This window comes from Rutilus rutilus (genome assembly GCF_951802725.1).
Source record: "Rutilus rutilus genome assembly, chromosome: 10".
NCBI classification, from domain to species: Eukaryota; Metazoa; Chordata; class Actinopteri; order Cypriniformes; family Leuciscidae; genus Rutilus; species Rutilus rutilus.
In genome coordinates this window covers 15,377,948-15,391,700 of record NC_140215.1, presented here as the reverse complement: position 1 = coordinate 15,391,700, position 13,753 = coordinate 15,377,948, and the positions used below count along the sequence as shown (strand labels likewise).

The 13,753-nt window shown below is 37.9% G+C and overlaps 1 protein-coding gene across 2 annotated transcripts; it reads left to right on the top strand.

Moving 5' to 3' along the window:
• The first annotated feature begins 200 nt into the window (after positions 1 to 200).
• srpx (sushi-repeat containing protein X-linked) lies at positions 201 to 13,187 on the top strand. 2 transcript variants are annotated; one of them, XM_084420265.1, is made up of 10 exons: positions 215 to 328; positions 4,851 to 4,898; positions 5,255 to 5,446; positions 6,403 to 6,579; positions 6,690 to 6,816; positions 6,980 to 7,101; positions 9,941 to 10,120; positions 10,414 to 10,547; positions 12,350 to 12,471; positions 12,632 to 13,187. In XM_084420265.1, the coding sequence occupies exons 1-10, from the start codon at positions 262 to 264 to the stop codon at positions 12,807 to 12,809; spliced, it is 1,347 nt and encodes a 448-aa protein (XP_084276391.1). In that variant the 5' UTR covers positions 215 to 261; the 3' UTR covers positions 12,810 to 13,187. The 2 variants fall into 2 exon arrangements, with proteins under 2 accessions (XP_084276390.1, XP_084276391.1); XM_084420264.1 differs by lacking the exon at positions 4,851 to 4,898 and having other exon boundaries at positions 201 to 328.
• Positions 13,188 to 13,753: the final 566 nt, after the last annotated feature.

The window sequence follows — 13,753 nt, the reverse complement described above, 5'->3', positions numbered from 1 at the left end:
ATAAATGATACAAATAATAATAATTTAACTGTTACTTAAGTGTCCCAATAGCCTACTTTTTAGGGTCACTGTAAGCAGCACTAATAACAGTACATATTTTATCATTTTGTATACCAAAAGTCCCCGCGCCGCTCTGTGCGCGCGCTCGCGCTGGATGAAGAGCTCTCGTATTTCTATTGAGGAGGCGGGCTCGGACTTGTGCTCTGGTTCTATCGTAGGAATGTACCCGAGGTCTCCCAGCAGCTCCTGGACTTCCTAAAGATGGACACCTGGATGTGTGTGTATATGATAGTGGGACTGCAGCTGTCCGGAAGCTTTGCCTATGACGGTAAGAGAGCCATCCAAACGGATCCCGTTGAGTCTCGCGCTCTGACCTTTAATCAATCAAAATGTGTTGAGCAATACTTATCAAACTAATGCAAAGTTGTGCAAAAAAATCTGAGGAAATAGAGTATTTGTGCATTTGAGAGTTTCCCCGTGCTGTTTCTGCTTGATTTTCTGTATTAGGCACAGTATTTCAACAGAGCTCAGAGTGTTTACGTGGACGCTTTTGGGGCTGTTTGGGGGGAAAGAAGGGGGTAAGTTTCTTAAATCCAGGAAAAAGACACTGACCTCTTTCATATGAAAATGCACTGATGACTTGTCACCAGTAGGACACTGCGCGCCCGGTCGAAGTGCTCAATACTGATGGGACATATCTTTTAAATGCTTCGTCTTTAAAATATATGTGATTAGTGACACACAGTAATAGTGTAATAATGTCTTCTGGACAGTAGGTCAACAGTGTGCCCGAAGAGTCAGCAAAGGTTTAATGGGAACATTTACAAAATGTCCAAGCATATAGAGCAGACATGTTCAACAGTCTTTTGTCTCAATATCTCAAAATCTTCTAGCAGGACAATTCATATTAATACCATGCACTTTTAATATTAAGTTTGTTCATTATCCATCATTATCTATTTACTGCTATTTTTAGGCAAATTTTCAAGTGCCTACTCAATAGGGTCTTGCAGATCTAAAGATTGTGTTATTCATCATGAGTCATTTCCTTGGTTAAGTCTCAAGTCAATTGAATCAAATAGTAATCATATGATACAATGACATTGAATTTACAAGAAGTTATACATGCAAAATATGAAACAAGCAATAAAGCATCACTGGAGGTGTGTATTAATATGCTGGTGGTGTTGTGCTTCTCACTGTGTCCCTCAGGCTATGCTAAGGGGGCTACGGAGTCTGGGACTGCTATTTGGAAATGTGTCTGATGTTTTGATAAGTTATCTTAGTTTTAACGAAAAAATCTAGGATTTTTGTCTATCCAGAGCTAGAGACTGTCCACTTTTCCATAACTAGATTATGGTTGCTAATCCTGTACCAGATGTCACTAATATATTCAACCTTTGTATGTGATAATTTTAGGAATCTGTATAACATTTTAATCTACTTTGTGCTTTGGTTTATGTTTGATTCATCAGTATTGTTGTTTGTATCAGACTGGTTGACTAAGGAGGGTCTTTTGAAGTATTGCTGTATATTAGTGAGAGCAAAAATGCATTTTACTTCCAGAAAACATTGTGATGAAGTATTGTGTTTATATCCCAGCAGAAGCAGTTCACACTTGCTTACATTCACCGTGTGCACCTTGGTCCCTTCCAACCTTCATGGTTTCTCACTCCAAGATTTGATTTGTTTAGAGAATTAATGAAAAAGGAGTCTTGCTTGGACTTGCAGACATGCACATTTCCTGTGCTGCTGGAAACACACAATTGAAAATCTGAAGAGATGCATGTGTTGTGGTGGTAGAACTAATTGCTCTAAATTACAAATCTCCATTTCGAGCACTGTTAGAGTGAGACCACGGGTGGGAATGTAATTCAATGCGTAATGACTGTGTGAGGTTGTTGTCCTGTCTTTGGGTTTTAGGATGTGGTTGTGGTCCAGGCTACAGTTTGTAAATGCATGAGAGGTCCAATTTACAAAATACAACAGACCACCAGACTCACATATTGGCTTTATTTGCATGTGTAAAGTAAACGCCAGTAAAATAAATTATGCGTTTTGGGAAATTATCTCAAATGATTTACATTGTTTATTCACAAAGACTGGGTGGCTATTTGTGTTTGTGTATTTTATGGCCTTGTGAACACAAACACAGACTCGTGCTGGCTAAAACTTGAAGACATGTTACAAGATTAAGATTGAACAGACACAGACTGTCCACATAACACGGTCCCGACTCGAACTAGTATGAGTGAATGCATGTAGTTGTAAAACAGCCACATGCCCAAACTCGAATGAATTTAACATTCTGAGCTATTATTTGTCTAATGTTAATCAGTAGCTTTCAGAAATTAACTCTTTTGGATGAGCAAAGCTTGTTGCATATATGAGAGAGAGAAAACACATTGATGTGGGGGGACAATAGTTTCAAACTAAAATGTAACAAAAGAAATGAAGACTTTAAAATTTTTAAAAAGTCTAAAGGCTGTTTAGAGAATGTAGTTTGAATATGTGGGCAGGTTTTGAAATATATGTAAGTATAAGCCTTATGTAGTTTGAATATGTGGGCAGGTTTTGAAATATATGTAAGTATAAGCCGTATGTAGTTTGAATATATTGACATTTGTAGAGAGATTTGAAGGTTAAAGTGTGTTGAGTGGTTGTTAGCCAGTTGTTAAGGTGCTCTGTGTGGCTGCTAAGGTGTTGCTAAGGTTTTTTTGTGTGGTTACAAGCATTTTTTCAGTGGTTGTTAAGGTGTTTTGGATGGTGGCTAGGTCAATGTGTGGTGGCTGATGGATTGATATAAACATAATTAGTCTGTAATTCCCCGTCAGTCTGTAGAATAAGGTTAACTAAACTCCACACACATAAGAGCTGTGAATCCGTGAGGCTGGAACTGTTGCAGACACTGAACATGGGGAGCCTGAGGGATCTTGCTTTCTTATGAATAATGTCTGCAAAACGTTCATCCAAATCCAGTTCTAAGCTAAACATTGTAGAAGTTGTGAAATCTTTTCAACAGAAGCTATATGTTTTAGTTGATAAAGTTTTCTGTAAGTGGAAACTCCCTCTGTTTGAAGTATATTTAAGTGTGTGTGTGTGTGTGTGAGAGAGAGAGAGAGAGAGAGAGAGAGAGAGAGAGTCAGTGAGTATTCTGGGTTACACAACGTTCTGCTGAGCTAAACAGAATGGAACAGGAAAACTCATCTGCCAAATGGAGCACACACACACCTACACACATGATCCCTGTGGAGTGTTTTCCATGATAGAAGTTGGAAAACTGTGGTTCTGTCATGATTCACCTCTAGCTCTGCATTAACATTGTGTGTGTATGTATAGTGTTTGCTGCTCTGTCTCTCTCAAGTTCTTGTTACTCCATCAGAGGGAGCTTTGATCTAACTTGCTGTGTGATCAGCCATCCACTCACTCACTCACACACACACACACACACACACACACACACACACACACACACACACACACACACACACACACACACACACACACACACACACACATGAGCCAAGAGAACAGAACTAGAGGGAATAAAAAAGCGAATCAGCGTGAATGCAGCCTCTAGTTTTTTGGTGTTTGATCCCAATCTAAGAGGGCAAAATGTGGGCAATGGAGTTTTCCATGATTTATTGAAGCAGGTCTTGTTTTTAAGTTTCATTGGAGTATGGATCACTTACTTTCATAATACAGTAAGTACAAGTCACCGAATTAGATGGAATAGAACACTGAAACCTGTTTCTGTTGGAGAACATTACTGTTTTTCCTGCAGCGTGGTGGAGGATGAAATTACACGTTGACTGTTGTGAAGGAGCTTCTGTTATGACACTGAATGTAAATAAGCAAGAAAAATTGGTAGCTACTAGTCTGACCTCTGAATAAAGCCATGCCAACATCTATTCCATCTAGTCATGTTCCCTGTAGAGCATGTTATCCTAATATAGTGTCGTATGTTATTTTATGTGGCTGCCATTTTCACTGCATCGCAACATGACACACTGTAATTCACTTCATTACCAGCAGGGGTCATTGTTGCATTTCATGCCATGTCAATAAATACAACAAACCCATTTCAGTGATAGCCTAGCTATGAAAGCCTGTTTAAAAATCTAAATGTAAGAATAAAAAAAAGTCAGATTGTGAATAAATGCAGTACCATTCAAACGTTTGGGGCCAAGATAGATAGGTAAGATTTTTTTGTGTGTTTTTGTCTTTTACACACTGTTTTTGTCTCAAATGCTTACCAAAGCTGCAATTATTCGATACAGTAAAAAAAAACAAAAAAAACAGTAATATTGTGAAATGTTATTACAATTTAAAATAACTTCTATTTTAAAATGTAATGTATTTCTGTGATGGCAAAGCTGATCATTACTCCAGTCTTCAGTGTCACGTGGTCTTTCAGAAATCATTCTAATATGCTATCAATGTTGAAAACAGTTGTGCTGCTTAATAATTTTCTGGAAACTTTTTAAGGATTTTTTGACGAATAGAAAGTTCATAAAGACAGCACTTTTTTTCATTGTAAATGTTGTTACTGTCAATTTTTAGCAATTTAATGAGTCCGTGCTGAATAAAAATATTAATCCCTTAAAAAAATCTTACTGACCCCAGATTTTTGAACGATAGTATACACAATTACCTTTTTTATCCTGAGGCTTCCATAGTTAGCAGACTGAACATACAACTATTACAAGATATTACAACAAAAACCAAACTGTGGTTTGTTTTGTTCTAATATAGTCACACAGAATACAAATTATTCTAGTTGAACTGAATCTGAAATTCTGCGGTCATGCCAACTCTTCTTGCTTGTGCTGTCCTAAACTGTTTTGCAGGCTCTGGATACTGGCCATACAGTGATGATGAAGATGTGCGACACACAGGTGAAAACACGCAAGGACATACTACATTAAATGCACATGTTGATCCCAAAAACCCATTACACAGAACTTAAACCCATCTTCTCTCAGTGAAACACTCTTACCACATCTTAACACACGAGCGCTGCTGTCAGAACACATACACTCACAACACAGAAGACACTACATCTCTGACTGCCCGCTTAGGCTTCAGGCTTCTGATTGCTTCCTCTTCTTCTGTGGCTGTGCTACTTTATCTTTGTTCACGTTTTCTCCATTCATGTCTGGATTATGCCAGTTGTTAAGGTAAGCTTTGAAGGCCGTGTTTTGTTATGACTCAGTGTCTTTGTGTACGTGTGATAACGTATGTCTCTTTCTAGGTGTGCCGTGGTGCGCCCCAGTGAAAGTCAAACATGGTCACGTCAGCTGCCAGACACCACGCGGAGAGCGTTATAAGAACGTCCTGGGAACTCGGTGCAAGATCCGCTGTAAGACGGGCTACGAGATGCACGGCAGCAGCGAGATTCTCTGTATGACCAGCAAACAGTGGTCAGGAAACTACGCATGCAGAGGTCAACATTTACTGAGCTCAATTATAAGATCATATTGCCTATAAATGCTGACGTGTTAACTCACTTGAATGATTAAGGAAAGGATTAAGGCATAATCAGTTTACAATCATTTTAATGCATTCATCAATCAATTCATAATTTTTTTTTTTCAATTCAATTTTTTTTGGTTTATATACACTACCGTTCAAAAGTTTGGAGTCAGTAAGATTAGGAAGTCTCCTCTCCAAGGCTGCATTTATATGATCAAAAGTACCGTAAAAAACAGTAAAACGGTAAAGCAATATTGTGAAATATTATTACAATTTAAAATAACTTTTTTCTATTTGAATATATTTTAAAATGCAATTTATTCCAGTGATGGAATCACATGATCCAGTCACATGATCCTTCAGAAATCATTCTAATATGCTGATTTGCTGCTCAATAAACATTTCTCATTGTTATCAATGTTGAAAACGGTTGTGCTGATTAATTTATTTATTTTTGGGATTTTTTTGATGAATAGAAATTGCACAAGAACAGCATTTATTTAAAAAATAGAAATATTTTGTTTTTATTTTCACCGTTGATCAATTTAATGCATCCTTGCTGAATAAAAGTATTAATTTCTTTAAAAAAATCGTACTGACCCCAAACTTTACTTTGAATGGTAGTGTCTTTTTTATGTTTTTATTAATTGATTATTTTTGATGACCAAACTTTAAATTCATTAATCTTTTTTTGCCACATGCTGAAATTAATTAATTTATTGATTTCCCAGTTGTTGCTTTTTATAATTCAATTGATCAGTTTCTCAAATGACTGATTCCTGAAGAAATCTCGAGACACAGCTTAGTACTAGCCACAACCAGCCACATGTCAGTCAGCAGCTGAATGACACATGGATTTATTTGGATTGACAGCAGTGATTGTCCATTGAAAATCCATTTTCACCAGGGTATGAATTATGTTTACAGAAGTCCGCTGTCCTAAACTGACCATGCCATCTAACGGAGGTTTTAAGTGTTCAGACGGGTCTTACTTCAACTCCCGCTGCCAGTTTTTCTGCTCACCAGGATACACACTCCGTGGAGTCCACAGCGCCACCTGCCAAAGCAGCAGAACGTGGAGCGGGGGCAACAGTGTGTGCCTGGGTGAGTGAAACAGTCATTGAGCACTCACTAATATTCATTTACAGATTTGGGTTGATGACATAGGCCTAGAATTTAGGTGGTGAGGCATGTAAAGGTGCTTTCTGTCTCAGATGTGGATCCCCCAGTTATTAAGTGTCCTAATATAAAGGAGAAGACAGCTGAACCAGGGAAACTCACTGCCAAAGTGACGTGGGACACGCCAGAGGGCAAAGACACAGCGGACGGCATCCTAACAGAGTCAGTGAATCATTTTTATGCTCACTCAGTTCAGTGGTCTTTATTCAAAAATATTTTACCCCTCAATGCCAAGACTGACCAAAGAGAATCACTGAATTCACAATAATTCACATCTAATCACTGTCTAGATTGTTGTTGTGAGAAACCATTGTTGTTGTTGTAGTGTTATACTGAAAGGAAAGCCACCAGGCTCGCACTTCCCAGAAGGGAATCATAAATTATCATACACTGTGTTTGACCGTGCTGAGAACAAGGCGACCTGCAGGTTCAATGTTCGAGTGAGAGGTAAGTTCTTTAGTGAAATATTTAATGTTGGAAATGTTTAATCATTTACTCATGATTTAAGTCAAGTTATTCTTTGAAATTGCTTAGCTAAACAAAGAGCAACAAAAAATGTTAGCTACAAAATATACAGGGTGGGCCATTTATATGGATACACCGTAATAACATGGGAATGGTTGGTGATATTAAAGTCCTGTTTGTGGCACATTAGTATATGTGAGGGGGCAAACTCCTCAAGATGGGTGGTGACCATCACATATACTAATGTGCCACAAACAGGACTTTAATATCACCAACCATTCCCATGTTATTACGGTGTATCCATATAAATGGCCCACCCTGTACATTTAAGCTCTTTAAGAAGGTAACATATATTTAAATATGTACAGCTGTGGTCAGAATTATTGGCACCCCTGGTGAATATGATCAAAAATGGCTGTAAAAATAAATCTGCATTGTTTATCCTTTTGATCTTTCATTAAAAAAATTTGCAAAACTCCAACCTTTTATTGAAGTAAATGAATTGAAAGTGGGGGGGGGATCACATTATGAAATAAATGTTTTTCTCCAAAACACGTTGGCCATAATTATTGGCACACTTTTATTAATTACTGTCTTTTTGCAACCTCCTTTTGCCAAGATAACAGCTCTGAGTTTTCTCCTATGCCTGAAGAGTTTGGAGAACACTTGACTAGAGATCAGAGACCATTCCTCCATACAGAATCTCTCCAGATCCATGTTGGCGCTTCTTCTCTTCAGTTCACCCCATCTTCATCTTCTATAGGGTTCAGGTCAGGGACTGGGATGGTCGTGGCTGAAGCTTCCTTTTGTGCTCAGTGACACATTTTTGTGTTGATTTTGATGTTTGTTTTTGGATCACTGTCCTGATGGAAGATCCAGCCACGGCCCATTATCAGATTTCTAGCAGAGGCCATCAGGTTTTGATTTTTTATCTGTTGGTATTTGCTAGAATCCATGATACCATGTATCTGAACAAGATGTCCAGGACCTCCAGCAAAAAAAATAGGCCCACAACATTAAAGATCCAGCAGTATATTTAACTTTTTATCCCTGTGTGAACCAAACCCATCTGGTGGGTTTGCTGCCAAAAATCCCATTTGAAGTTCCAGTTATGTCTGACAACTGAATATGCTGGAGTTTGTTTTTGGATGAGCGAGGAGGATTTTTCTTGAAACCCTCCCAAACAACATGTGGTGATGTAGGGGTTGTTTGATTTATTTGAAGGCTTTTTGACCCCTATGCTCAACTAATCTCTGCAATTCTCCATTTGTGATCCTTGGAGAGTCTTTGGCCACTCAAACTCTCCTCCTCACCGTGCATTAAGACAATATAGACACACGTCCTCTTCCAGGCAGATTCATAACATCTTAGGTTAAATGGAACTTCTTCATTTTTGCCCTAATGGTGGAAATGGGGATTTTCAATTCTTTAGCTATTTTCTTATAGCCACTTTCTATTTTGTGAAGCTCAACAATCTTTTGCTGCACATCAGACTTATATTCTTTGGTTTTACTCATTGTGATGGATGATAAAGGGAATTTGGCCTTTGTGTTTCCTCGTATTTATATTCCTGTGAAACGAACAAGTCATAAACAAACACAAGTTTCATGTTTAGTCACCCTAGTGTTATAAAAAAATGTAAATAGTCATGAAAATATACTTCAGGGATATTTTACTCATAAAAAATACTTTATATTGTGGCCAATGTGTTTTGGAGAAAACCATTTGTTTCATAATGTGATTTTCCCCCCACTTTCAATTATTTTACTTCAATGAAAGGTTAGAGTTTTGTGAATTTTTTGAATGAAAGATCAAAAGGATAAACAATGCAAATTTATTTTGATCATATTTACCAGGGGTGCCAATAATTCTGACCACAGCTGTACATTACTGTTCAAATGTTTGTTTGTGTAAAATGTATGTTCTGTGTTCGCCCCTTCATTATGTTTCATTTTGGTTTAGTCCTGTGACCTAGTTTTCCCCAGTCTGTTTGATTACTCATTTCATTCACCTGTTCCTTGTCATTCACTCATCAGCTCCCTTTGTTTGCCCATGCATTTATACCCTGTGTTCTCCCTCAGTCTTCGTCCGTTCACGTTAATGTTATGTTGTGTTCAAGTGAGTGTCTCCTGAGGGTTTATATTAAATACTGTTATTCCTCTTCTCTGTGCTTTTCACTACACTACGTACTGTAACAGTTTGGGGTTGGAAAGATTTTTTTTATGTTTTTCAAAGAAGTCTCATGCTCAACAAGGCTGCATAAATTTGATCAAAAACACAATAATAAAGCATTGTGAAATACTACTGTTAAATGTTTTCTATTAATATATTTAAAAATGTAATTATTCTTATAGCATAATTACTCTGCTCTTAAGTGTCACATGATCCTTCAGAAATCATTTGAATATGCTGTTTTGGTGCTCAAGAAACATTTCTTATTTTTAACATTGTGGAAAATAGTTGTACTGATTAAATTTTTTCTAGAAACCTTGATAATTTTTTCCCCCAGAATTCTTTAGAGAGATCAAATTAACAGCACTTATATTAAATATAAACCTTTTGTAAAATTGTATTGATTAGTTTAGTGCATCCTTGCTGAATAAAAGTATGAATTCCTTAAAAAACAAAAACAAAAGTATTAATTCCTTAAAACAAAAACTGACCGCAAACTTTTGAACGGCAGTGTGTGTTACTGAAAAAGCTAAACTGTAGTTGGTGGCATCCTTGCTTTTGTTTAGTTGCAGAGCATTGCAAAATGTGTTGGCATTGTGATATATGAATGTGTGTAAGGTAATAAGTGTGTGTTATGTACACGTTGTAGTGCGTCGCTGTACTCCTCTCTCTGTCCCTGACAACGGCTGGATGAAATGTGACAGTGCGGGTGATAATTACGGGGCCACGTGTGAATTCCGCTGTCTGGGTGGCTACGACCTAAAGGGCAGCGCTGCCAGAGTCTGCCAGTTTAACATGGAATGGTCTGGCCTGGAGACTTCCTGTGCCCGTACGTAACACACATTAACATCTCACAAACAGCTTAGCCAGAGATATTCCTTGCATTAAACATTATACGCTCTTAAATGCAAGATTGCATAGCATTCCTAAATAAGAATGATGCTGCTTATTCTGGCAGAATATTTATATTAAATATTGAGTACACAATGACAATTTTCATGACAGAATTATTCACAATCTTCTTATGCGATTAAACCTCACAGTTCATGTAAAATTCATGATCTTACTCTTACTTTCCTGCCCTCCGGTGAATAACATCCTAACGATTTGTTTTATTAAAAGCCATGAATATTAATGTCGGTGTGCGGTCTGCTGCTGCACTGTTGGACCAGTTCTATGAGAAACGGCGCATTTTGATCATCTCAGCCCCCTCGGCTGCCAATCACTACTACAGATTCCAGATGACTAATTTACAGGTACAAGATTAATATCTGCCTCTTTATTCTATTTATTCTACAAAATAAAGCATATAAGGCTTAGTTGGAATGGTTTAAGGAGTTTGAAATAGTTTTAAATTTGGAGAAGTTTTAAGTTTAAAGCAGAGGTGTAAAGTCCAGGTTCAGAAAGTAAAAGTCCTCCTCAGTATTTTGTTCCAATCACCTGGATTTGCTAATTAGCACAGTTTTTCAGCCAGGAGATAGAACTAATTAGTGAAATCAGCTGGCTGAGTTCATGGGTGGAATAAACATATGGCAGGACTTTTACTTTCTGACCCCTGGACTTTACACCTCTGGTTTGAAGTAGTTCAAAAATAGTTACCTCAAAGTGTGTGTGTGTTTGCACAACTTTCTTTGTGATGACCAGTTTGAGTGTGTGTGTGTGTGTGTGTGTGTGTGTGTGTGTGTGTGTGTGTGTGTGTGTGTGTGTGTGTGTGTGTTTTTTTGTTTATATTACATTGTGGGAACCAAATGTCCCCACAAGGATAGTAAAACATGAGATCACCTCCATTGTGGGGACCAGCCAGCGGTCCCCATGAGGGGAATGGGTTAATAAATATACTAAATTATATTTTTTTGAAAATGTAAAAATGCAGAAAGTTTTCTGTGATGGGTAGGTTTAGGGGTAGGGTTAGTGTAAGGGGACAGAATATACAGTTTGTACAGTATAAAAACCATTACGTCTATGGAGAGTCCCCAGAAAGATGTGTGCGCCTGTTTGTGTGTGTGTGTGTGTGTGTGTGTTTGCACAACTATCTTTGTTATGACCAGTTTGAGTGTGTGTGTGTGTGTGTGTGTGTTTGCACAACTATCTTTGTTATGACCAGTTTGAGTGTGTGTGTTTGCACAACTATCTTTGTTATGACCAGATTGAGTTTTAAGGCTAGGTCACACCAAGCCGACGGTCGGCCGTCAGGCAATGTTGGGCCGTTTTTGAGTGTCGGTCGGGATAGTTTTATATTTAGAGTTTTTTGGGCTGATTCAGCATGTGAAATTGACGTTGGGCTGCCGGTGAGAGAGAGAACTCTGATTGGCTGTTCAGCTTAGTGAACAGAATAAAAGCGAAAGCGACCAAAAAAGTCAAGACAGTAGCCTACAGACAGAAGGCTGTTATAATTTGACGTCATCTTACTCGAGCATTCGAATGAACTAATATTTTCATAGTAACATGAGGCTACTGGAATGAAAAACTGATTAGCTTGATTGATATTCAAAATAGTAAGCAAGCGCTGCTTTATTTACGGTTTGTATATCTGCAGTCCTAATTTCGGTTTTCCTTTTTGAATGATGAGAATATACCATTGATGCCTGCTGATATAGACAGTTCTTTACTTATACGCAGGCACAGAACACACGTGCTAGTTGACAGTCGCCTTTAAGTCCCTTTGGTGTGTTCAAGCGCAGCTTTTTGGCCGAGACGCGGCCGACGAGAGGCGGCAACACAGTCAGCTGTCGTCGCCACTAGTTCTTTGACTTCGGCTTGGTGTGTCCCGGGCTTTAGACCGTCGGAGTGAGGACAAAGAGATTAAAGTGAGGACATTTTGACTGGTCCTCACTTTCTGAGACCCATTTAAAGGCCTGTTTGGGGGTCAAGACTTGGTTTTACAGTAAGGGTTCGGGTTAGGCACTTATGTCTTACTTAGGGTAAGGAGCTAGAGATTGCATTGTGTCAATGAATGTCCTCACAAAGATAGATAAACAACATGTAAATGTTAAAAATGATGGTATAATAAATACATACACACATATTGCAAGTAAACTGGATGATCTGTATTGTGCAGCATGCTCAGTGTGGTCTGGACTTAAGGCACGTGACAGTGATTGAGCTGGTGGGGGTGTATCCAGCTCAGATTGGCCGCATCAGACACAGACTCATCCCTCCAGGGCTGGCTCTACAACTCAGGTACTTGATTACAGTGCTTGAAAGAAAGCTCTAAATTAATATTCTTTAAACGATGTTTTGTAGATAAGAACTTGTGAATTGCTCCCACTAAAGCACCTCCTGATACGCATCATTCTACTGAATGTCCAGTAAATGTGTGTGTTTTGTTTGTGTGGGGCAGGTTGCTGCTGCAGCTGTCTCAGAATTCCTTTAGCATGGTGCTGCTGGACAAACAGGGTGTGGATAAGCAACGCTACACTTTCCCCATCACATCAGCAGAGATCTTTACCACCATTGACACGTTTCCCCTCCGCACTGAGGAGGCCATACTACAGAAAGAGGCTGGACAGAGCTGCTAGATGTATACAGTGCACACATTTACACATCATTTTCTACTGGGTATAAAGCAAACCACACTACGAGAGAGTCTGGATAGAGCTGCTACATCTTATCCTGTATTGTAAACATACACACATGCACACACATCTCTCAATATGAATGCATGAGTGAGTCTTTGTTGTTTGTCTTTTTATGATGTTCTGCTCTATTTGATTTGTCTGTTGTCTCTATTTATGTCAGAGTGGACGGTCTACTTTTCTTAAGAAATACTACCAAAGCAATGTAATAAAAGCCTGTTTGATGATTGAAATTTGAGAGCATGAAACTCTGCTTTTAAAAAAGGCTGTTATGGTTTATCTGGGTTCTTTGGTTTGGCAAATAAATATGGAATAAATATATTTTGGCATGTTATATTATGATTTCTTACAAGTAGTGAATCAGCTTTGCTTTAAAATATATATAAAGTATATTTGTAATGTTTGAAAGGCTATTGTGAAAGGCAGTGGAAGCCATTTTTGTTGCCATGTAAAAAAAAAAGTATCACAAAGAAATTATTATAAAGACTCGTGACAAGTCAAGAGAGCAATAATGTGATATTTTTAACAAGCTTGTTTAGCCACTTTATCACAAAATAATATTTATTAAAAATTATTTAAAAAAAATATAAACAAAAACACCAAATGTGATAGTAAAGAGAAAGACATTGTTACAAAAGATTTCTATTTAAAATAAATGCTGTTCTTTTGAACTTTATATTCATCAGAGAATCCTGAACAAATTTTCCGCAAATATTTAAGTAGCACAACTGTTTTAAACATTGATAACAAGAAGAAATATTTGGCACCAAATCAGAATATTACAATGATTTCTGAAGGATCATGTGACACTGAAGACTGGAGTAATGGCAGCTTTGCCATCACAGGAATAAATTACATTTTAAAATATATTATATTGCAATAACTCA